This window comes from Vigna radiata, chromosome 8, assembly GCF_000741045.1.
Source record: "Vigna radiata var. radiata cultivar VC1973A chromosome 8, Vradiata_ver6, whole genome shotgun sequence".
Taxonomy (NCBI): Eukaryota; Viridiplantae; Streptophyta; class Magnoliopsida; order Fabales; family Fabaceae; genus Vigna; species Vigna radiata.
The window spans coordinates 33,046,804-33,071,255 of record NC_028358.1 but is presented as its reverse complement, the minus strand read 5'-3'; the positions used below and the strand labels follow the sequence as shown (position 1 = coordinate 33,071,255).

The following is a 24,452-nucleotide window of genomic DNA, read 5'->3' as shown; positions in this document are numbered from 1 at the left end:
GGTATGAAGTTCAACACTTTGCCCAAAATAGATTAATTTTAAGCCGTAAAAGGATTATCATAAAGAACAATAATTAAAATTTTAGTTTTTGCACAAAAAGAAGACAGCTAAGACATATAAACAAATGTTGCAAACAGTAATAAGATGGAGCACCATGTTTTATGCACCAGAGAAGCCGACGACAGTCCCATTAGTTTCCTTCTAGCGAAGCTTTTATTTTTTTCCTATTTTCAACCTTTTTTGGCAAATTTCTGCAACTTACACGTATCAAAAGTTTCCAAATGTATTTCACCAATTGTTATAATTATGGGTTCATTATTCGAGAATTCGTCGTGATAGGATAAAAGAACAAATCGAAAGCAATGAAAATTGTACGAGGGAACATGCCCATATAAAAAATGAACTTTTGTTACCACATTCTAAGCCATGTTCATGGACTTCATTCACTACCATAGTTGGGTAAAATTCCTATACTTCTTCCTAGATACAAGATCTTATTCCAAGCAAAACAAAGTGCTCAGAACTAAAAAGGTTCATAAAAAATGAGGATGAAAACTTTATGGAAAAAGGCTATTACAGTACTATTCCTTTTACCCTCAGCCCAAAAATCCACTTGCACGACGTGATGATCTATGTTTTGTCATCCATCCCTGAGATGTAAATTTTGGTATGTTTAATACAATGACCTGTTCTGACAACCAAAGTCAACAGTTCAAGCACAACCATGATAGCATCTAACTGATGTGACTTGGTAACTCCATGGCGGTGGGCAACAATACTGGTGGATCAAAATCTACGCCAAAAGCTCTCAATCTGGGCGCGGCAACAAAAAGCTAAAGCCAGAGTTTTCACGAATTAGTGGCGGTGGCTCTATATCTGCAATATCTATCTGTTCCATTGATTTCGATATGTCATCAACAGAAAACGGAATGCTGCACAAAATAGACGTTTTCATATGGTTAATGATACAATGTCACGATACATATTTTCAAGAGATTTATTAAGAATACAGGCTTCTCAAACTAGTGTTCAAGTCAATTTGGATAAACTTTTCAACAAAAACGTGTGGGAGTAAAATATAAAATAAATGTAGATTAAACTTTAAACTTTACGTAAAATCAGCTTACACCACTATAATTTTTTAGAAGCTCCCTCGTCCAAATTGCTCGTCAGCACTAGTAAATTCACAAAAACATGACATTCTTGCTTTAAATCATATTAAGTTTTCATAATAAAAACCTCGAACAAGTTAATCCGAACTACGTCTCGGTCCTCACTTAATGTCCAGATTAGCATATTGGAACTTGATTTATTTATTTCCCTTTTCTACAATATTTCTGGAAAAAAGAAACATTGTCCTTAAAATCGCTTTACCAAGCAGGCTTTTTCTGCCTCGGGACACAACAAAGTAATCTTGAAGTGAGGTTTCAGCTGAATGCATGTGATTATAAGCTTGGTAGCTTATAAATGAAAAAACTGTCTATATTCCGTGTGAGCCTGTGCGTGTGTTATTTTGGTCAAGTCAGGGATCACAACTTTGAATTTGAGAATAATTAAAGTCAGGGATTACGAATTGAAAACTTCAGGACTGCCACAAGCTTAACTCGGTTTTATATTTTTCTTTATTTAGTTTCAGTGCATCATGGTTAAACTAATTAGTAAGAATTAAAAGTGAGAGATATTTTGCAAGATTAAATAAAAATAGGAAAACCTCGGCAACTACACAAGAACTAATGATATTCGACTGACCTTGAATCATCATCCAACAGGAAAGAGTTACTAACTGCATTATTTGAATCTTCAGTCATCAATACTCTCATGTTGGATATGACCTAGATGAAAACATTAATACCGCAAAGCTCAGCGTGGCTTTTCTGTACATCTTATGTTTGAAATTATAGTACTGCTTTCTAGCATGAATGATTTTAAAGAGCTTAAGTAAATTTTCTGTAAAAACTTACATCAGAGGACACACTATGCGTTCCATATTTGTCATCCCAGTACATGGTGCTTATCCGATATAGTTGCTGTATACTAAGGACCTGTACAGAGGAACTGATAATGGTAACTATACCATAAAGTGAACTTTCAATGACAAATATTTTTTCTACTTACTGGGCACAGGTCATGGCTTATTTCATCCAATGTTTTCTTTGGTTTCTGATGAATGACCTAAAACAAAGGAAAAATCATTTGTATCATATCTCTGACAATTTGCAAAAAAAGAGAGCCAGACGGTTGGTAGCAAAAAATAGACCGATACCAGAAATCCAATAGCTTGTCTAATATGTTTGAGCTCATCCCAGGCAGAACCTGCATACTGAAATTTTTTTGGAGGGCCGAAGATGTTAGTACATGTAGTTAAAAGAACTGAAGAGAACAGCAGTGCAAAGTTAATGCACCTCGTCTGTTGCCTTATAACACCAATGCTCCAATTCAGCCAGACCAGCTTTGACATATTCTCCATTACTAAATGAGCAGCACTCCCGTCGTAAAAGAAGACTAACCAAAAAAAAATAAAATGAGATGATTAAAATGAAAATTCCGATTTACTGAACACAAGTTTAAAACGGGATATTAGAAGTGCAGAAAAACCAACCTATTAAACAATTGTACATTGATGAAAGAAAAAATTTGCGTGAACACCTTACGAACTAAAAAGGGAGGAACCTGCAAAAATTAAGCCGCGAGAAATTACAGCACTAAATAAATAAAAATATAACAACTTCCAAAGAAAGGCAGATAAAATAATGTTAGAAGAACATATCATGCAGACGTGTCTGGGACCAAATTATGAAAGACCAACCTTTTGTTCAAAAATTTATTCGAACCTATAAGTGAATTATCAAAATAAATCTCCCTTTATTTAAAATCAAAGTAAAGAAAAAATATGTATATTGAGAAACAGTAAGGGAGATCATGTAATTTTATTAAATTCAATAGAGGTATACGTAATTTTATTACACTATATTTAACGGCACCAAAATTATATGTAAAGAGCAAGAAGTATTACTGGCACATATTGCTTGCTATGAGGAAAAATCACAGAAAGAATGGTTCCAAAAGAGATTATACTAACATGGTTAGCTTTCAAAGTGTTTAGAAAGTTTCCTAGGCTCTTCACTATCCCCTGCCAGTGAGCAATCAAGGCACGCTGGGCTTCAGTGTTTGCAACAGAACGTGATGATCCCTTAACAAGGCTTGCTCTTGATGTTCTTGGTGCCTATCTCATCACATACCAACAGTGATGTTTTAAATGAATGATATTCCAGGGAAATGTGAAATGTATAAATTGGAAAAAAAATTATAATTTTAAAGCCTGCATTATAGACCAGTTTGTAGAATCTACACATTAAGGAATAAACTGTCACACCTGGATGCATAATCCAAGCAAGGGAGAAATTTCTTTCTTCAAATTATCACGAATCATTCCATATATCTTTTCCACGTATGCTGTAAGCTGCTGTTTGAAAAGCAGGGCAGGGTACTTGGCTTCAACTTGTCTTAATGTATCTACTCCTCTGCTTGCGCTACCATTGACTAGGGAAAGGTTTACTCCAGCTGGAGTTCCACGGAAACTCTGGAAAAAGGAAACTATGCTTACCTGAAGAACAAAAGATTTCCATTGGGAAACAGTTCATTGAAATCAGAAGCTATGCTTACTTGAGTCATCCTTCCAAACAACGTTGCAGATGAAGAACGGCGGCGTTGCGGAGCCATTCCAGCAGCACCACTAGCCTTGAGTGTGCGCTGGAGTAACAAGAGAAGTGTAGAGGCATTGGATAACCAATAAGCCAAGACATCATTATTATCCTGGGTCTGAAATTCGAATGGAATCTATCAGCAACTTGAAAGTGTTAAGCTGAGAGGAACAAGAAAAAGAGGGCACTAGCATGTGGAAGTTGCCTTTTTCACACCTCAATTGCATGGCCAATAGTTTGGATGATACGATCAAAAACACTAGTACGCTCAACTTCAAAAGATCGCCAGTGCAAAAGGCATTTGTATATGATACAGGCAGCAATTGGTCTGTTCCCAGCAAAGCCAAGATGTTGTGCAATACATCTGATGAGTAACTCTTGATTCTCCTGTTGTTTCTCATTTAGTGACTTTTGTGGTTTATCATCCAAACCGTCAGAGGGTTCCCTCCGGTGCATTGATGCACTATGCATTTCCTGATTAGACTATTAGGTGGCCAAGAAAAAGTCAAATCCATATAGACGTACCAAAAAGCATTAACAATGAATTTATAATATATGTATTTACCATAGGTGTCTTTGCTTCCGGTATAATATGACCACTTTCAGTTCTCTATATAGACAGACAAGAAACCCTGTTAAATCAATGTCAGGCTTATTATTGTTTCCATGCATAATATTTTTTATCGGGGATTACCTGGATGATTGATCTTGAACGTCCTGAAAGGAACTTGTTAGGTGCCATGGACACAGCTTGTTGACGTAGTACCTGATTCTCTGATTCTAAATTAGTAATCTTCTCTTCTAGCCTAATCATAAAATTATGAGATTTCAATTAATTAAGAGTAGGCATGATATATGATGGACAATTTTAAATTAGATATAATATATTCTGAGATATCAAGGAAAGATAAAGATAAGTTTTTGAACAGCTAGCCAATGATATTATGGAACATTTTACGAGAAAGGAAGTCTCTACAACCAAGAACTTGGCTCACAAGTTTAGACAAGCCATCCAATATTTTCAAGGTAGATCATCACTGATTGAAGGGTGACCCAGTGGACAAGGATCCCACTACCTAGTAGGGTCTGGGGATAGTAAATGTACAGAGCCTGACCCCCATGAACAGAGAAACTATCCAAGATTCGTGCTAATGACTTCTTGGTCACAGCTAACAAAAAGAATTATATTAGGTTATTCATTATTTATGTTACCTAGTCAATGATTCTTGAAGCTGACGACCCTTCTTCTCCATGTCTTCTACTTTTTTACCTCTCTCTTCACTACAAGCTTGGGCTTCATTGTATTTTCTTTCGAAGTCATCAGCTTTCTGTCTCTCTGACTCAAGCGAGGTCTGTGTGAAGATAAAGCCAAGACAAATCACTTTAGATGAGATTATCACTATATGCTGCTAAAAAACATTGGTATATCACCATAAACTTTGGACAAAAATTATGCTCTATCATCAGTTTTTAATAAAATTATCTAAAGACATTCAAAAACAAACATTTTCGTTACATTATTTTGCACTCTTAGTAGTCCATCCAATCAAATATATAATCCTAATGCAAGTTATTTGAGTAGAGATATAACCTGTGGCTAAGTGCCTCCACCTAACCTCTTGATGTTTTAAATGACTTGTTCTTGACATTTTTACATGGTATGGAAGCTCCATAACATGAAATTTACTTGTAAGTTTTAGTGCAATCATCCTTGACATTCAGTACATTTAAACATGGTATGGAAGCTCCTAATCACCCTCATTCTTCACAATCATTCATAATTGACATAAGTTTTAGTTTAATGTGCACACATCAAAGGACATTTTGTGTGTGAAGAACATCACTCTATCAACTAGCATTAACTATATTTTTCTTCCATAATGAAGAACTTGATTTGATAATATTTCTAATTTGAATAGAATGAAAAATTATCTTGCCGTTCCCTATATCAACCAGAGAGAAACTTGCTTTGTTGCATCCCTTCATATTAAGGATCTACAGAGTGTTAATGAAGTAAAGAATAATCTAGACTACTAGTGGTGTTTCATGATAACAAAAAACACAGGTGGATCAGCATCATATCAGAGAAGCCTTGGCCAGTCTCGTTATACTCTTGTTCACACATCTACTACACTACAAGTAGCTGATATATTTTTACAAAGGCTATGAAGACAAAAGCACAGGTTTCTTATTGCCAAAATTTGTTGTTGGTTGTTCCAACTGTATATACTGCATAAGTCATAATCTTATGAATATATTTGCTTTCTAATAAATCTGCACTAAGTATTTCCAAGATTTCCTAGAATGTCTATCTTGAAAAGATGCTGAATGGCATTTAGTAAGACTAGCGCAAAGAGAGCAGTTCAATTTTTCCAAACACAACTTCCTAATCCTTTGTTATGGTTCTTGTGATTTCTTAACACGATAGGTCTCATCAAGTTCTGAAAACATGTTTGATGAGTTGCATATTAGGCCTAGTTTGGATGAACTTTTCAACAAGTACATTTAAGAGAAGAAAATAAGACAAAGTGAATCAAACTTCTCTCATAATTAATCAAATCATGCACCTCAAATTTTTTACAAACTCTTTCATTAATTTCTTATAAATGCTTACCAAGAAGAATATCCAAAATAAGCCATAGTTCCATACAAAGGCTAGGTTGCATAATTGGATACATGTTGTCCGGAACAAAAATATATAATTTGAATAACATCCTCACATTGACATTCTTTATGGTCCTCAATCAGATATAACAAATTCCAGATCTGATGTTTTTTTTTTCCTTTACCAACTAACCAATGAAGAAAAAGAGGCTACAAAATTAATATACCATTCCAGGAATGATATCAGTCGTATATCACTGAAAAAAATAATGTTAGAAATAAAAACTTTAAATTTTAAATGACGCATTTTGTATAGAAAATGATGCATCCTTGAAATAAGGTTTACCTAATAGGAAATTTGATCTCCTATGACTGAAATTTCTTACCTTTAGGCTCTCAATTTCTGCTGTCAGTGTCTCAATCTTCTGTGTATCTTCAACAATAACCTGTGTTTCTTTAATGACAGGAGGTTCTTCTTCAACAACTTTCTTTACATTCTCTCTCTCTTTAATGAGCAGAGCATTAGTTTCTTCATATTTGATCTGCATCTCCTGCAATGAATTCTGCAGTTTTGCTATCTCCTGAGCTTTGGATTCTTCTAAATTTGTCTGCACATGATTCCACATGGCTTACTCAGTTGCAAGGGTACTTAGTAACTTGAAATTTTTTCCTTTTTAACCTTTTTCTCGTTTCATATTTGTACAAGAGATCATCACAACAACAAAATCCTTCCAAAAGTATATCTATCTACAGATCTTACCTTTAAACCTTTTTCTAGTTGGAGACGCCATGTTAGTTCCTCCACTCGTTTTTCAAGTTTATCCTTTGCTTCTTGTAAGGCACCAGTTTCTTTTGCAGCCTATAGCAAATGGAAACAGATGTCAACTTAGAGAGAAAAAAATTATAGTTATAATGAAACTAGAAAACAAAATTGAGTTAGATTTAAAGTCCAACTCAACTTCATAAAATTGACTTATAAGGTGAGGTTTGCACTAGTCGATATGGGATCTCCAACACACCCTTCTCACGCCAAGGTATATACATCTCGAGTGTGAAACTAAACATTAATAGATGGTCCGATAACGGGTGAAACAATAGACCCAACAAACATCAAATTTCACTACAATAGGCTATAACCATGACTCTGATACCATGTTAAGAAATGAATGTTAAATCTAATTCAACCCCACAAAACCAATTTGTAAGATGAAGTTTATACCCACTTATATATTATAAACTTGTCTTATCTCTAGTCGTTATGAGATCTCTAACAAATTTGATCTTTCATATCATAAAAAGGAAAGAAATAAAAATGTCACACAACTCTTCGCTCAAATCCATTGTGGATGTGATATTCTATTTTGTAGATTTCTCAAAGGTCTATTTTGAATCTGTTTCATTTCTTCCAAAATAAAAATATGATAGTGGCTTATGAAATCAAAATAAAAAGGGGACAATTTTATGTCTTATATAATCATAAGTAAAAAGTTAAAGCCAATTTCAATCTTGGTAAATCGCGAGTTTTGTATTTTTATGTTGTTTTTCTCTCTAAAAGAATAACGATGATGACAACGACAATAATGATGAAACAAAAAATATAAATATTGTTTGTGTTTACTTTTATGATTTAAAACTCAACTTTACAATAAAACAAATTAACTGGGTGACAAATAGTATCCTTTTCCTTTTGTTCCATAAGTTATGTAGTAAGAACAAGTTGCGTCTTTAGTTTTATATATATTTGAAGGGTCTACTTAATCTCTATAAGAATAATGGTAGACATAAAAACATACCATTTTTAGTTTCCTAAGTTCTCTCCTGGATACACGCCCCCTCCATCTGCACTGTGTAACTATTGTACCTTTCTTCAGCCTCTTATAATATATGGCAGCTTTGTGACACCGCCACCGAGCCTACAATTTTTTAGAGAGAAAATTATTGAACACCGATTGCTCTAGAGGATGATCCAAATCATTTAGTACTTGACCAAACCTGAATGATGATGGAAGCTTTAGTCTGCTTCCTAAATCTGAATTCCTTGCGAGCAGCAGTGGCCCTTATAGCTCTTTGCAGGGTAAGTACTGCCACCTGAAGTTCTTTATAGGCTTTCCTAGCTTCATGTCGACGTATGTTCTTTTGAATTTTCACAGCAGCAGCTTCCCTTCTCAAATGCTCATAGAGTTTACATGCAAGTCTTCCTATAGATAATATATCATATATCTTAAGAATAATATCAAGTAATGAGGTCTCCTACAGATCTAAGATATATGTGCTAGTTAGGGACGTCATGCTATGAACATGGCTGCATTTATTCTAACAAATTAATCAGGTTATTTCCCTATTGAAACAATTTACCTCTCCACCGAGACTGCACGTATATGGTCTTCTTACGCAATGCAAGATAGTGTCTGCGTGCTTGATGGGTTCGTACACGACGTTGGATAACTTTTGCTGCATTACTAAGTACTTGAGCTCTCCGAGCATCTAATTCAGCCATCTGACCTGCCCTCAAGAATACCTTCGTTTTTCCAATCTACAACATTTGAAGCCAACCAGCAAACATATGAGCAGGGCATAAATATTATACATATATGCACGTTATGACATACAAGGCCCCAGATAACCTTAGATGGTTAAGTCTGAAAGAGCCGTTAAAAATTAATACTGAAAATGTACACGGATAATAGTTGTTCCCAGGGCCTAGAGGGATTTACAGCAGAGATATGAACAACTCGACAAGAACACGGACAATAATTATTCTTGTGTAATACATCAAGTTACCTGATATCCTTTAAGCTCCATCTTTTCCAGAATCTTTTGGCAAGCAGTTTTTTCATCACAGCTACTCACAGGTGAAAAACTTGACATTAGCACCATGCCCAAGTTTGGTACAAAATGTTTTAACATTCAAAGCCAAATTTTTCCTCCCAAGCATTAAAGATAAAATAAAAGAATGCTTACTTTGCTTCGATGGTCTCTGGGGCAAGGATGCCAAATCTGTTTATAAATTCAAAGAAAGCGCGACGAGTAGGGTAGCCAGCACAACTGATTCTGATTGCCTCCAATACACCCTATAGGGGCAAGAGTTAGGAACAGTAGATGGGATAAAGACTTCAAGGAATTACAGATATACTTTTCCATAAACCATCTTCTAAAGAATGAAATAAAGGAAATACATAAAAGCATACTCACACCACAGCGAAGTTGTTGCATAATATTGACATTCTCAAAAATTGCAGGCTTGAGGAGGTTGTTTGGTTTCACACATCTAATGTAATGGGGTTCTGTAGAATTTAATGTGTCCATTAGGCTTTGTAGTTGTAGCTGCACCATTCAGAATTCATTAGCTTCTAGATAATAAGAAAGCAGTTCAATTTTTGTAGTTAGTGAAGGGAGATGGTTCCAATTTTCATTATTTGAATGATGCCTTAAAAACTTGGTTACAATGAAGTCCTAAAGTTTACAATGAAGACATGGAAAGGAATGATACCTTAAAACGAGAACCAATTGAAGAAAATTTGGAAGATTTTGACGTCTCTTCTGGAAGTGGTGGAAAAAGGCCAGATACAAAAGAACATTTGGAAGCACTCAATAAATCTTGATGTTCTGGAACCACATAATCCTTGTTTTTGTCTAAGAATTGATCAGACTGGTATAGTACCTGCAAATCGACAAGGTTCAATTTGAAAAAGCAACAATGCCTCATTCTGGTAGCAGCGAATGTTGAGATTAGTCATACCTCCCCAGCATAATGAGCAATTGTGAAATCCGTTCGAGACAATTTTGGCTTAATAAAGCGCTTGTGATTCTTAAATGTTTGATAAAGCTTGTTTGCAAATGTTTCATGAGTTGATTTTGGGAACATGCTGAAAGACAAAGGCAAAAGTTAATGGAATGAATGATGGAAATAGGTTATGTTATTTAACAAGGAGCTATAGATTTTGAGAAACCAGAAAAAAAAAAAAAAAAAAAAAAAAAAAAAAAAAAAAAAAAAAAAAAAAAAACTGGATCATGTCTACTTTTACAAACTAAAGGTTAAAAATTAAAATCATCAAGCAAGCCATGAAAAGGAAGAAGTTCATGAGAGCAAAAAACAATATTTTACCAAGCTTCATCGAGGAGAGCAATGATTCCTCCAGGTTTCTGCAAAAGCAAAATCAATGTAAAAAATATAACAAGAACAAAAGGAAGGAAAAGCCTAACGAAGGATTGAACTAGGATGTAAAAGGGGCCCAAAGTAATAACATGATGGAAGTACTCAGAAATAGAAATTCCTTAATTGTAAATTTACTTTCATCAAAATAATATAGATTGTGTAATATACTCCAATAATACATAATAAAGATATCACACTTCAGTTCCAAAGAAGCAAGAAAGAAACTCGTAAACCAATTTTATTTTCATCACACATTCTTGTTCCCCTGCTTCTCTTACTTTCTACATGTACGCATGTGAATTTTGTCAACCTTTTCCAACTTGGATCAATCGAGTATTCATTATTAATAGGAAATGTACTGTCACACTAAATAGACAGTGGGAAGAACCTATATTAGATAGTTAAAAAAGCCAGCATTGTACATGTCATCATTAAGCATATAAAAACCACTACCTTTCAGTTTCATTAACGATATGAACAATTAAATAGAAGACTTCCAACTAAAAATGAATTAATATACTCAGTCTCTAGAAGAAAGTGGGAAATAAGGATAAAAAGAACCTTCTCAATAAGGTCCAAAACATCTTGATTGTCAACAAATTCAATGTAGCTCCAATTGATCTCCTCCTTTGTATATTCTTCTTGTTCCATTTTAAACACGTGCTGAAAGTCATCATCTTAATCATATTAAATACAGAAATAACAAAGAAACTTGAAGTGCATAATTTGTTCTTAGACTTTGCCTGATTGAAATGTTGCTGCAACTTCTCATTTGTGAAATTAATGCAAAATTGCTCGAAACTGCAGAGCATGATAAACTGAAAATAAGTTACAAAAGATTGAAACTTGAGAACAAGTAGAGGTAGTTGCTTTCAATATCTTCACTAATGCACTCTTGTGGACATACTAATGGATAGATATGTTTATTCTTCAAAACTATATATTACCTGTTAGCTTTAAAACTTTCAAAACCATAGATATCAAGGACCCCAATCAACGATTTAGATTTGGGGTCTTGTCCGATTGAATTATTTATCTTGTCCACCAGCCTGTTAGAAAAAAACATAAATGACTCAGGAATCAAAACCAGAACCCTGCATCCCTATATTCAGTGTTTCTTACTAAGTAGACTCTAAAAGATGACTGTATGTCCATTTTCAGTATCTTACCAGTCAAATAGCCGAGAATAAATTGTTTTTGCCAACCCATCTCTACTCACTGCTGCACTTTGGGGGTCAAGGCTCCTTTTTATAACTTCTTCAGGGGTGATCATGACACGCTTACATAATGCATCTTCCAAGGCATCAGCATCACACCTGATCCAATATTGACACATCTTAAAGAAACTATAAACCATACAAACACAAGTAATGATACAACAATGACCATACATGAGAAGCTCAGCAGTTGTTTTTAGGTGGAATTTGGCATTGTCATCTTTTGGAACCGATGAGTCAACCTCTTTTCCTTTGGTGAATTCAATATTACCAATATGAAGAATTGCAGCAACAACTCTGAAAATGGCTTCCTGAGACAAGAAACAGGACAAATCAGAGAGGTGGAAAACAATCATTCAATATTCTAGCAAGAAAGAAACTACATTAGCTATTCTTGAAGAAATACCTGATCTTTTTGACTTATTCCAACAATATCCATAGCTCTTCGAGTGGCAAGATATTCACGAGCATCACTTACATCAGCCAGTTCATAGCATTTTGACTGGTTAAGGTAGTGAAATGATTTAGGATTTCCTAATTTGTATTTCTCAATTTCCTGTTAGAAGAATTTCCAATGACTTTACGTAATTAAGAGAATCAGCAGTAAGTAGATGATAGACAGAAAGCCACCTCCTGCGGTGCAGCACAAAGAAGATAAAAGCAATGGTAATTCCTTTCAGGATCATTAATTTGGCAAACCCGAGATCTCTCTAGAAGATATGTTCGGATGGCTGCTCCTGATATTCTTCCACTTTTATCAAATTGGATCTCAACAAATTTACCAAATCGACTGCACCATTAACACTAGGAGAATTTGAAACCAACTCTTTGGTAATAGCTTGCACATTCAGTATCATGTAGCAGGTTATATTAGCAAAAATAAATTCTTTTCTGGAACAAAAATTTGATTAAGAAAGGCATCATTCTAACTTCCCTTCTTAAAATTATAATGACTTTTGGCAATATGACATCATATACTAAAAGTAATGAAATGAGAAAAATAACAGAGGTACAGTTAATCCATAATTTCAGACAAGCAATACGAAGGAAGCACAAGGAATTCTTCATGGCCCACATGTCAAAAAAACTGATACAAAAGATAATTTATAAACCAGAAATCATAGAGAATAAAACCCACAAAATTCTTTATTTACCACACTATAGACTCACCTAGAATTGTTATTCCTAACAGTTTTAGCATTCCCAAATGCTTCCAGAACTGGATTTGACTGCACTCAAATCAATCAATATGGAAGTCTTGAATGAGTTCATTTCAGAAGATAAGAAAAAGGAAAGTTATTCGAGAGAGGGAGGGAGCATGAGAATGGGAATTTTGGAGTTAAAAAAAATGAGTATTATTAATTCAATCATACTTCAAGAACTTGTTGTTCAACTGTCCGTCCTTCGGTACCAGCCCTACCACCTAAGAAAGCAAGGTACTGCATAAGCATTTTTGTAGTTTCAGTTTTACCAGCTCCACTTTCCCCACTGACTAGAATTGAATTGCTTTTTTTTTCATTAATCATTGCCCTGTTATTAAAAAAAAAAGCATCAATTTAATATTTGCTTCAATTATAGAAAAAAACTTTCAATCTTTAGGAAAAAAATTAAGATTACCTATATGCAACATCAGCAACTGCAAATACATGAGGGCTTAATTCTCCAAATGGTGCTCCCTTGTATTGTTGCATCATGTGCGCACCATAAATATGAGGTAGTCTTTGGAATGGATTTATAGCAATTAGAATATTTCCAGTATAAGTCTGCCAAAACAATTGGTAGCAACTTTTTCACTTATAATCTTCACTGTATCTCATCACTCATCACATTAAAGGGAAGAAATCCTTACGTATATTTCATTCAATTCATATCTAGCCTTCAAGTTCTGCAGGACTCCAGGCTCATGCAAATAGGACAGTTTAGTCATATCGTCCACTCCACCAGGAGGAGCTTCCATATCCTTAGGATATATTTTTGATAGATTTGCATTGACCTTGAAATAGCCAAAATAGAAGAACAAGTAATAATTCAGAAGTAACCTTTGGCCTAATAAGTCACGGTAAAATTTGCAGATTATCAGTTGGCAATAGAAGCATGAGAAAGAGTGAGTTCTTCATCAATTAATGAAGTAAAATGCCTTTAGAAGTCAACAAATAGTAATTAATTTTTTTACTACAGACTTCATCAGTAAACATAAAGCAGGAATACAGTACAGAAACTGACAGCGATAAATTTATTCAAGACACCAATGACTTTGATGGTGGATTTTCAACATGAAAAAATTAATTAATACAACTTTTGATGGATCACAATGATAATTTGAATACCAAGCGGGAAAGTTCAGTTCAATAATGAAAGAAAGAAGGCTTGTTTATGGATCTCGTTACTTTTTAGTTTTTCTTAAGCTTTTTTACACATTTTTTTATCTACTTGAAGCTAAGATACAGCTGACTAGCAGTGCTTTCTCTTAAGTTGATCATCGTGTAAACAGTTTCTACATGTGTGTGTGTAGAGGTGCGGCAAAACTAGAATAAATAACATGGGGACACAATGTAAACTTGTTTGTAGAGGGGCAGCAAATTTTTTGTTTCCGAAAACTAGTATATAGGAAAAAAAAACATGTGGTCAAACCCTTCCCTTAACATTTCACCACGCCTAAATCAGAGGTAAACCATTTAACTGTTGTCATACAATAAGCCAAAGTCTTATATATCAAGACAGGATGCTGCTTATCACTGACCAAAATTGGCAATAAACCTACCAGTCTTCTTCTCAAAATAGATTGGATATAAAGGCAAAAAATATAATACTATAAAATAAAGAAGCAAGTAAATGGCACTCTGACAGTCTACAAACCTTTTTTCCATTGGTAGTTTCAATTTCAGCATCCTTTCCATTGATTTTTAATACCTGTCCATCAATCCAAGATACATCTGGGTCTTCAATCCAGACATGAGAACCCACAATAATATTCACGGGAGTCCCCTGCAGATGGAGATATGGAATAATCTTTTATTACAATTATCTAAGATCTCATAACGGCCTAAATATGTACTATTATATTATCTTGTCCGCAAGAAAAGCTAGCAAGAATTGTGCATCCATTTCTCCCATAATGTGTGCCTAGAAAGATCTAAAAATTCCAAACTAAACTAAAATATGTATACCAATAGCACAAGTTTCTTTCTTATAGTTAGTTACACAGGATCAGTAATACTAACAGCCAAATAAAATAAATCAGAATGTTTTAGCATAATTTTCACAAACAGTAGCCTAAAAACCAAGTGGATACCACATTGTAGAAAAATCAGTCAGCTTAATCAAAGTTCGCTACTGGCTGGAAGATAACATATCATATTTCTTTTCCAATAACATATCATATTTCTACACATAGATGGAGAGATATTATATTTTGACATCTCCACAAAATTGCTTTACAAGATCAGAATCTATAAGTCTAAGTCAATGCTTTTCAGAAGTAGAAGTTCAACTTTTTTTGGCATAAACAATCACGAGTCACAGCCCACAATTCAGGATCTTGAGCTCAATATTAATTTGAAACTTGATGTGCCAATTAAATCAAAATTTCTTCAATCCATTGCCACCAAAAGAATATAAGTTTAAAAAATTATCCACTTCTCTGACCCATTGCTACCAAAAGAATAAAAGTTTAAAAAATTATCCCCTTCTCTAACACATCTAGATAACATGTCCAATCCATCCACTTCACACAGAACAAACCAAGTGAGATTTGTCTGCAAGCATTTAATGATGAATCACTTTTTGTTTCATAATTTATCCACTCTTGGCATGATATATCTGAGCATGTTGCCTAAGTAGCCCAACTCCATCTGAATGCAACATCTCTGAATTCTTATTAAAAAAAACAACACTAAAAACACCTAAGAAACTATACCTAAGTTTTGTCCTACAGATTTAACCAGTAAACTCTCCAATCCTTTTTCCCATACTTATCCAAGATACCAATGTGCATTAATCATGGAAGAGTATCACTATATAAAACAGGTATGAATTGCATAAGCATCTAGTCCATAGTTTCGTTCCATCATTGACATTTAAGTCTTTTCAATTCCGTCATTCATATTCTGTTTTTAAATATAAAACAACCAGGTGATCGCATGAGAGGCCTGTGTTGATTGTGCATGCGACTAACTAAATAGAAAGAAAAATGCATTAATTGAAAATGGCTAGATAAGTGTTTGAATTAGAAGCATACCATCGGCGCGGTTCATAAAGAGAAGGATAAAAGTAGTTAAGGATCTGATGCTGCAATTTGAATAAAATGTGTTAAGAAAGTGAGAAAGGGTGAAGATGAAAGTGAGAGGGAAGGAAAAATGAAAGGAGAAAGAAGTGGAAGTGAATGTAGGTGAGGATGAGGGTGAGGGTCTGGGTCTGGATCCATGAGAAGACATTCTTCGCAACGCCCTTCAACTTCGGCACTTTCTTCTTCTTCCCTTTGCTTTCGCGCCAACTCGTGGTTCCTAATCTCTTCCCTTTTTTTCCCCTTCCCTTCTCTTTCAAATGTTTATAGCTAGCATAAATACTACAACTGCCATTTGTTACTTCCTATCATAACCATAATCTTCACAATAATATTCAATCTTATTTTATACATTAATCCATTTTGGTGCGTGGGAGTGCATTCTTATAACTAATTTTAAAAAAAAAAAAAACATACATTAATAAATCTAATATGTAAACTTCTTCTATATGCAAAAGATATATATATATATATATATATATATATATATATATATATATATATATTAGAAGGAATTAAATAATAATTTTGGGTTTCTTATTTAATTTATAATGAAATAAGATTATCTGACATTATAAATTTGGGCTTTGTATCAGTTGTTAACTATGTCATTTTCAGTAACTTGATAACTTTACTATGTTGAGTTGAGTGAGTTTTATGTCAGAATTTTTGACAATTTCCACAACTAACATATTATATTTATTGTGAAAAACTAACTTACCAAGTTATTGGGTCCAAATGCATGAGATAAGTTGATTAATTAAGAACATTTCTAATATAGCCCTAATCATGATCTAGGTTTATAAAAAATAAAATAAAATAAAAATTAAAAAAAAAACTTTTAGAATAAACTGTTTAGCAGAAGATTATAAATTTTAAGAATAAAATAATCAATCACATAATTAAAATATTTTTTAAATATAAAATATTAAAATACAAATAAAAAATTATAAAGTGCGACCACTGTAGAATCTCATAAAACTTCTTGTAGATGTGACATAATAAAAAACCCTTAAAATAAAATAACAACTCACAAAAAATCCTTACAAAATAAAATTTCTTATTCTCTATTAAAAATATAGGATGGAATTTTAAACAATATCTTACGGAACATTTTTAAGACTTGTAACATATATGATTTATATAAACTTAATTTTAATATAGTTAGTTTTAAATATTTTCTTTTGATGGTTTATTTTATAAAATTATAAAATATATAGTACTAGGTAGTGACTAACCATGAACCACACCAGCATATTGCATATATGATGGGTTTGGATTCTGAGTTTTCATCTGTCATGGTTCAACCAAATAACCCTCATGATAACAAGTGGTCATATTGTGACCTTGACATTTATGACTAAAGCTTTACACCAGAAAATAAAGCATGCATCATGTTACTACTAGTACTACTGCAGAAACATCAAGGCAGTGATTAGATTGTTTGCCTTTAGCACAAGATAAACAAACAACATATATAAGCAACAAGTGCAGCAAGTTTTTCCCTTTCTTCTTCCTCTACTTAATGTCCACTGCCTAATTCTCCTAACTAAATAAACCACTAAAGGCCAAGGAAACTTCAGTATTCTCCCTGGCTAGCTTAGTTTCCATCAGCCGCAGATTTCAGATAAAGGGTCTCACCACCATCACCAGAGTGGCCACTAGAGCTTCCTCCTCTGCCTTCACCAGAGCTTCCAATATCTTGCTTGCCAATGTTACCAATGCGTACAAAATCAGGAAACCCTCCAGAACCTATGGTTGCATTGCCCCCTACAGTTGTGGCTTCATTTTGCATCATATGAAAGCCTTGACTTCCACTGGAGCTCATGCCAAGTTGGCTGTGCAAGCCCTGCTGCTGTTGAAGAGCTGAGAAGGGTTGTTGAGAGTATAAGAGGGAGGAGCGTGAAGCCATTAGCTGTTGTTGTGACATCTGCTGAGCTTGTTGAGCCTGCATGTAGTGTGCTCCCTGCTGCATAATTCCACTGGGAGGATACTGCAATGATATTCAGAAGAATATGAAGTTAACTGAAAATTATGTATGATACTGGATCATTACAGTATTTTTCATGTAAAATGTATCTAGCATGTCAAAGTGATTTCCGATGCTAATCAAATGTTCTGAAAAAATGGTTGTGTACCTGACCAGGCATAGGAGGTGGTTGGGGCTGGGAATCAGCTATTGCAGCAAGGTACATCAGATTTCTCTGCAGCCTGGATTGGTTCCTGAAATAAAGACAAGAGGATTATGATGCTTTAGGACCACAATAAAAGGAGCAGTAAAGGAACCATAAAATCTAATAACTGTTTTGGGTTTCAATCACAAGGAAAACATGGACAACCGTGATTCTTTGAAGCAACTTTTTCACACCCCCACAGTTTCCCAAGAAAAAAGTTGATCTACTTTGAGTATCTGTGTCCCCTTCAAGTTGTGTTGACAAGAAAACCACGAAATGATGCAATTACCAAAAAGGGCTACAACCTTTCTCCTAATGATTGACCTTGTGGAAATATACATGTACAGAAAGTGACAACTGTTTTGTTTCAAGTCATCATATTTGCAACTTCAATTCATAATTGTATAAAACTATTGGTGTCCAATTTTTTTTAAGTATTGTGGGGTACACTGTATCTTAGAAAAAGCCTGCAAAAAGATACATAGTCAATGCAGACTCCATTTAGATTCAAGATTTCGAACAACCTAGCTAGCTTTATCGTCAGACTGATTAGGTAGTTCCTAAACACTGTCTGCAACTGTTGGTAAAATATCAGATATGAAACTGGGAGGGTAAAGTTTGGAATAAGTCATTTTTAGCATGAACTATTTGAACCTGCTAATATCCAAAGCTAACTTATGAGGAGTTAGGCTATTACAAGTGGAACAAGTGATCAGAAAATTAAGACAGAAATTAACTGAAGGGATTGAGGTAAGAACTTGTTCCAGTTTCTATTCCTTACAGTTATTATATAACACCAAACCAGAAAGGTCTCATGCTTGCCAAATAATAGAGATTTGAGAAAAAGTTTTAAAATGAGACCAATTCTTACTCGGCACACTCGCTCAGCTTGCCAGAATTCTGGCTTTCAACAATCTTCAGAATCAGGGACTTGTTTTCATCCAGATACTGCTAGTAAAGAGAGAAACTGGTTATTTCAGATATGACAATATCACAAAAACAAGAGGGGAAACTTGCATAATAAATGTGAAATGGGGGAGCAAACAAACAAAAAAAAAAAGCCATAGTTGATCCGTCTTAGTAAACTTCAGAAAATATGCTGAGAAATTTTAGGGTATATTTTCTAAGATGTATTGTACGAAAATAGTCATGTATGGCATAATATTAATGACTTTTATTTATGTCGACTGAAACTATGAATATGAGCATTTTCTGGCATGCAATGTCCATCCTGTCATATTTTCTTTAATATTAAACACTTTCTTCAAAGGACTGTAATTGTATGCAATAAAGTAAACAAGCCCTTTATTGAACATGAAATAGTTCAACATTCTCTCCCACAAATCACCATAGAGATACTAAACCAAAACAGAGAAGCTAAACACATGGCGGTACCAATCTACAAAACTGCAAGGACAACACATGAGAGAATCTAGCAGTCCAAGTTCAACACTTTAAAACATGAACGGAGCAAACAACACAGGAAGTATCAAAGTGGGGTGCCACCAGAACAGTGTAGACACTAAAGAACTAAAGAACAGTTACTCTCTCGAAAAAAAGTAAATAAAACGAAAGGCATACTGAAGGGGCCCAAGAATGAGTGGAGTCAAGCTTAATAAATGATAAGAACAGAGAGAATCAAGCAAAGTGATGAACGTGAAGTGACAAAGACGGGGATTACGTTAAGATAGGCTCACAGAGATGTTAGCAGAAAGTGACAAAGAATAAAGAGAAGAGAGCATGATGAGAAACAGAGTAAGCAAGGGGTAGTACTAAAAGTGGCACAGTAAGACCCACAGGCTCAGAGACACAAAAGAAAAGGTTCCCTGAGCAGAGACAGGTGAAGGGAAAGTGGAAAGAAGCTTGAGAAAGATAAAAGAAAAGAAGAAGAAGGAAAAGAGAGGGAGAATGGAAATGGAAGAGTGAAAGGAAAGGAAAGGAAAGGAAAGGAAAGGAAAGGAAAGGACCTGTTGAATGTGATCAGTGGTGACGTTGTTGGGGTAGTAGGCTGCCATGATGGGCTGCATCTGCATCAGGTGCTGCTGCATTTCTCACACGCTAAGTAACTAAGTCCACTATTTATATACAGATGATGAAATTGAAATCTATTATCTCTCTCTTTTTCTCTCAAGCAGAAGGGGGAAACAACCCCTGCAAGCAAGGGTGAGTGCAAGGAGGAAGGAACTGCAAAGAGAAACAAAAGACTGTGTTTTTCTCTGTTCCCGCTTTTGCCTTCTCTCTCACTTGCAATTACAATTACAATTACATTTACAATGTTGCTTGCTACCACACCGAGAAAGATATTATTATTTATTGCAAGAGAGAGAATTGAGGTTGAGGGAACCTGGTTGATTTGGCTCTTTCTTCTCTGCAACAGGGTCCCTCTCTGGAACTGCGTGTCTTTGCTCTCTTCTCTCTCTCTCTCTCTCAAAAAGTAGCTCACGTGATGGACCAGAGAGAGAAAATAAAAGATGCTGCTGTTCGCAACTAAACAAAGTCAAATACGTCAAAAGTTTCTCAATACATGGCAAAATTTGTTTTTTCTTTCTTAAGCTTCATTTTAGGAGTTCCTGTTTATTTAGTTTGAACAAATAATCTTTTTTTTTTATGAAGTAAATTACTTTGTTTATACATATTGTTATAATCTTTTATGAATAAAAAGTAGTTAGTTTCATTAGTGTGGATATCGTTTGTTAATTAAAAATTAAAAACTGTAAGATGATGTGCATTATCTTTGGGTTTCTTGTACCTAAATTCCATAGCATCAAATAAATCATACAGTAGTTTTCATTTTGGAAAGAGTGGAAAATAAAATAATTTTGTTCATTGTTGGTAACACAGAGAGAAAAGAAAATCATGTTATGCTTAAAAAATAGTCTTATACAGTTCTTGTTGGGTTGTATACCGAACCCTCCCAAAGGAAATTATGTACTTTTTTTTTCTCACAAACTACTCTGTCATTTATTGTTTTTGATTAGTATGCATGCTAAACAATCAATTTTCTTTTCTGTCTTTATAGATTTTGTTTTACATTTAGTGAAGAATGCAGTTAGATTTTAAGATACACAGTTAAACAAAGTTGTTTTCTTGCATCCATAACTTCGATTTCGCTTTCAGTTTCTTTCTCTTTATTCACCTATAAAATCTTCTGTTTAGTTCGATTTAATATAACCTAGGCTTACTTCATAACAGATCCAATTGCACAAGTGATATTTTAATGTTTGAGTTAAAAATATTCTCTCACTTTGGTATTAAATATAGCAATTAATATCATTTATTATCTTAGTGAACTTTTTATTTATATAAATTGTAATGCACTTTTATTTACTAATAATTTCATTATGACTCAATCACTCTATAATCATAATTATCAAACTCATTTGTAATAATCTCTACAAATGTTCTTAATCACGATAGTTATATGTTCGATAGATGATTTAAGGGACTAGTTAGATTCTTTTAAAAGATGATGTGACTTTATTTGTCTCATCAATTGTTTTGTTAGATCCGTTTAATAACCATGTGTCAGGATTAACCAAACTAGTCTACATTGAATCAATCAACCCTGTACTATACACATTTTGGCACCTACTCGAGGTTCGAGCGATCACTTATAAACTCACATAGTGACCATAAGGAATATAAGCAACATTGTGATAAAAGAAGCTTTGGACAACCAATTGAACCGAGGAAGATGATGAGGAACCTACATAAGCGAAAGGATGAAATGCAAAGCAAGTATGAGGAAGAGTTAAAAGCTTTGTGTGTGGAGAATGCAGTCATGTGACAGGGTCGGGGTGCTAAGAGTCTTGCGCCTTCCACCTCGACACTATCCAAATTGACCAAACAATCGTGCGACAAACCTAACCGTACAATTTAGGAGATCAATGAAGCCATCAAGGATCATAACTCATCCATTGCTATAGTGGATATGATCTAGATGCTCCTATTCACCGCGAGAATTTTGGAGACCCCCTTACTTGGTAACTGAAGGATGCTTATTTTCAACACATATGATGACTCCACTGACCCGGGTAAGCATATCAAAATATTCATGAACAAAATGCCATTGTATAGAACAAGTGATGTTATCTCATATAGAGTTTTATTTACCTTGTCAAAGGGAGGAGCTCTCACCTGGTTTTCGTTACTTCCACCAGACTTTAAAGATCTATTTTGATTGATGTAATTGTTTTTGACATATTATATGATGATAAATTTTTGTGTCAATGTATTTATACACGTTTGAAGTATGGTTAGTGGACGTAATTCCATGAATCATGGAAAAATTTCATAATAGTGCCATGGATGTTGATGTTGTATGAATGTATGAAGCTTTGAACTGGTGGTCTATTCCAACACTTTAATGATCATCATTCTCAAGCAGAGAAGGCGAGTCATGTGGTGAGACTAGCGGGAGTTCCTAGTCTATGGGCACTGGTCAGGGCCATAGGCAGCGTAAATGGATTAACCTTGTATGATAGCTTGGTTTCAATCATTTGTATTATCATTACAAATGCACAGACTACCAATAGTTTGACATTCATAATGAATCTAGATGAGTCTTGTCTAGGTTTTTTTGAATTTATAGAATGAATGGATTTTTATGATTAACTTACATCTAAATGTTTAAATTTGTTGATGTAATATATGGATTGCCTTGTATCGCTAGCTTACCTTTTTGCTTGTATTTGTGTTTGTACGTTTTCATTAATTTCTCTTTTGCTATAATCATCTGGTGAATATGAGAGAGAAATAATATATCTCTTTGGAGTAGACGTTAGATGGAAGAACAGGCGTTAGATGGAGTAGTTAGAGATGTTTAGTTTGTTTTAGTCTATCTCTTTAGATAGTTTTAGTTTAGCTTTGTATATAAAGTTTATTTTATAATTATTTTGAGATAATTGTAAATGTCTTTATAATTTCCTTATATATAAAGTTTACTTTATAGTTATTTTGAGATGATTGTAAATTTCTTTATAATTTCCATCTCGCCGATTGTTATTGTAAATATTAAAATTATGATGCTCTTTTTAATATAGTTAAATATTATATTTTTAGAATGTTTATATATATATATATATATATATATATATATATATATATATATATATATAAATTTCTAGATTAAATTATTTTAAAATATTTGTCATATATATTATATTAGCTGAAGTAATTTATAAATTAATCAAAAAAATCAATAATTAACTTAATGGTTCTACTAAAGTATTCTAAAAAGTACTGATTACCTTTTAAGAATTTCATTTATTATCAAGAAAATGAGATTAGAAACGGTTGTGACATGTCAAAGGGTGAAACGCTGTGGCAGGAACAAGTGAAAAGGATAGGCCGTGATATGAGAGTTTAGTAATTTTTTACCTTGTTGAAATTCATATTGATTTTGAATTCTTCTGGTGAACTTTTCTAACAATACCTGACTATAAAGGTATTTATGAAATAAAAATATATTTTTTTAAAACTTTAGGTGTATATATAACATATCACAAAATACTTTTATTCATAAACAAGTTTTATAAATATTTTCTCTTGAAAATCCTTTACCAGATTTTTTTTTTTGTTTCTTTATCTTTTATGAAACGTCTGACTTTATATTATTTATATATGCACTCTCATATCTTTTTCTTGTATATAAATGGAGAGGGTGATCACAGCGAGGAAAGTTGTATATATTTTTATTTCCCAAAATAAATTTAAAGAGGAAAAATCGAACTGTTTTGATTTTTTTCCATTTAAAAGCATTTTATATTTCTTTAAAATGAAAAAAAAAAGTGATTTATAAGGGAATATTTTCAAAGCAGTGTTGATGAGTAACAAACTATTTTCAATTTCACCATGTCAGAAAATTGGTGGTTTCTTCTGAAATCAACTCTTGGTTTGATCATATTTGTCGCTATTTGGAAGCATTATTGAATGATGGTGAAATTCTTATATCTATCGATAATGTTCGACCAGTGACTAAAAAGAAGAGGAAAGTATACTCAGATCAGAAAATTTAACATAAAGAAGAAGAATCAAAATATTAAGTCTCGTCATCTAGACTCTAAACTTAATTTAATTTTATAAAATTAATTTTAAAATAAGTTTATATACTTTATTTATATATTATAAATTAATTTTATATTCGATCATGAACTCCAACAACTTTCTTTATTTTATAAAATAAAATCAAATTTTAAAAATAGTAAAAGGATTCTTCATTTTCAAATAACCAGTGTATATATTTATTTGTTGAAAATAACATTAAAAGTTGAAAAATGAGAATTATTTTATTATTTTTTAAATAGAAAGTGATGTCAT

At 33.6% G+C, this 24,452-nt stretch overlaps 2 protein-coding genes across 4 annotated transcripts; both read right to left on the bottom strand.

Annotated features, from left to right (window-relative positions):
• Nucleotides 1-392: 392 nt before the first annotated feature.
• On the bottom strand, nucleotides 393-16,306 carry LOC106772206 (myosin-11). Of its 3 annotated transcripts, none has more exons than XM_014658446.2 (38): nucleotides 15,916-16,305; nucleotides 14,535-14,663; nucleotides 13,528-13,671; nucleotides 13,296-13,441; nucleotides 13,052-13,208; nucleotides 12,849-12,907; nucleotides 12,309-12,468; nucleotides 12,085-12,234; nucleotides 11,853-11,989; nucleotides 11,631-11,777; nucleotides 11,409-11,510; nucleotides 11,205-11,262; nucleotides 11,023-11,124; nucleotides 10,411-10,448; nucleotides 10,045-10,171; nucleotides 9,796-9,966; nucleotides 9,498-9,629; nucleotides 9,267-9,376; nucleotides 9,087-9,147; nucleotides 8,661-8,838; nucleotides 8,298-8,503; nucleotides 8,099-8,218; nucleotides 7,066-7,164; nucleotides 6,692-6,913; nucleotides 4,914-5,053; nucleotides 4,396-4,507; nucleotides 4,267-4,311; nucleotides 3,918-4,184; nucleotides 3,664-3,819; nucleotides 3,374-3,580; nucleotides 3,080-3,223; nucleotides 2,600-2,670; nucleotides 2,403-2,502; nucleotides 2,264-2,320; nucleotides 2,116-2,172; nucleotides 1,962-2,042; nucleotides 1,750-1,832; nucleotides 393-932 (listed from the first exon to the last, which is right to left on the bottom strand). In XM_014658446.2, exons 1-38 carry the CDS (start codon nucleotides 15,916-15,918, stop codon nucleotides 809-811), a joined length of 4,602 nt encoding a protein of 1,533 aa, XP_014513932.1. In that variant the 5' UTR covers nucleotides 15,919-16,305; the 3' UTR covers nucleotides 393-808. The 3 variants fall into 3 exon arrangements, with proteins under 3 accessions (XP_014513932.1, XP_014513933.1, XP_014513934.1); XM_014658447.2 differs by having other exon boundaries at nucleotides 12,085-12,180; XM_014658448.2 differs by lacking the exons at nucleotides 393-932; nucleotides 1,750-1,832 and having other exon boundaries at nucleotides 1,976-2,055; nucleotides 15,916-16,306.
• Nucleotides 16,307-17,281: 975 nt separating this feature from the next.
• On the bottom strand, nucleotides 17,282-20,413 carry LOC106770989 (GRF1-interacting factor 1). Its single transcript, XM_014656855.2, has 4 exons — nucleotides 20,102-20,413; nucleotides 19,006-19,082; nucleotides 18,099-18,183; nucleotides 17,282-17,953 (listed from the first exon to the last, which is right to left on the bottom strand). Exons 1-4 carry the CDS (start codon nucleotides 20,180-20,182, stop codon nucleotides 17,561-17,563), a joined length of 636 nt encoding a protein of 211 aa, XP_014512341.1. The 5' UTR covers nucleotides 20,183-20,413; the 3' UTR covers nucleotides 17,282-17,560.
• Between the last annotated feature and the right edge of the window lie 4,039 nt (nucleotides 20,414-24,452).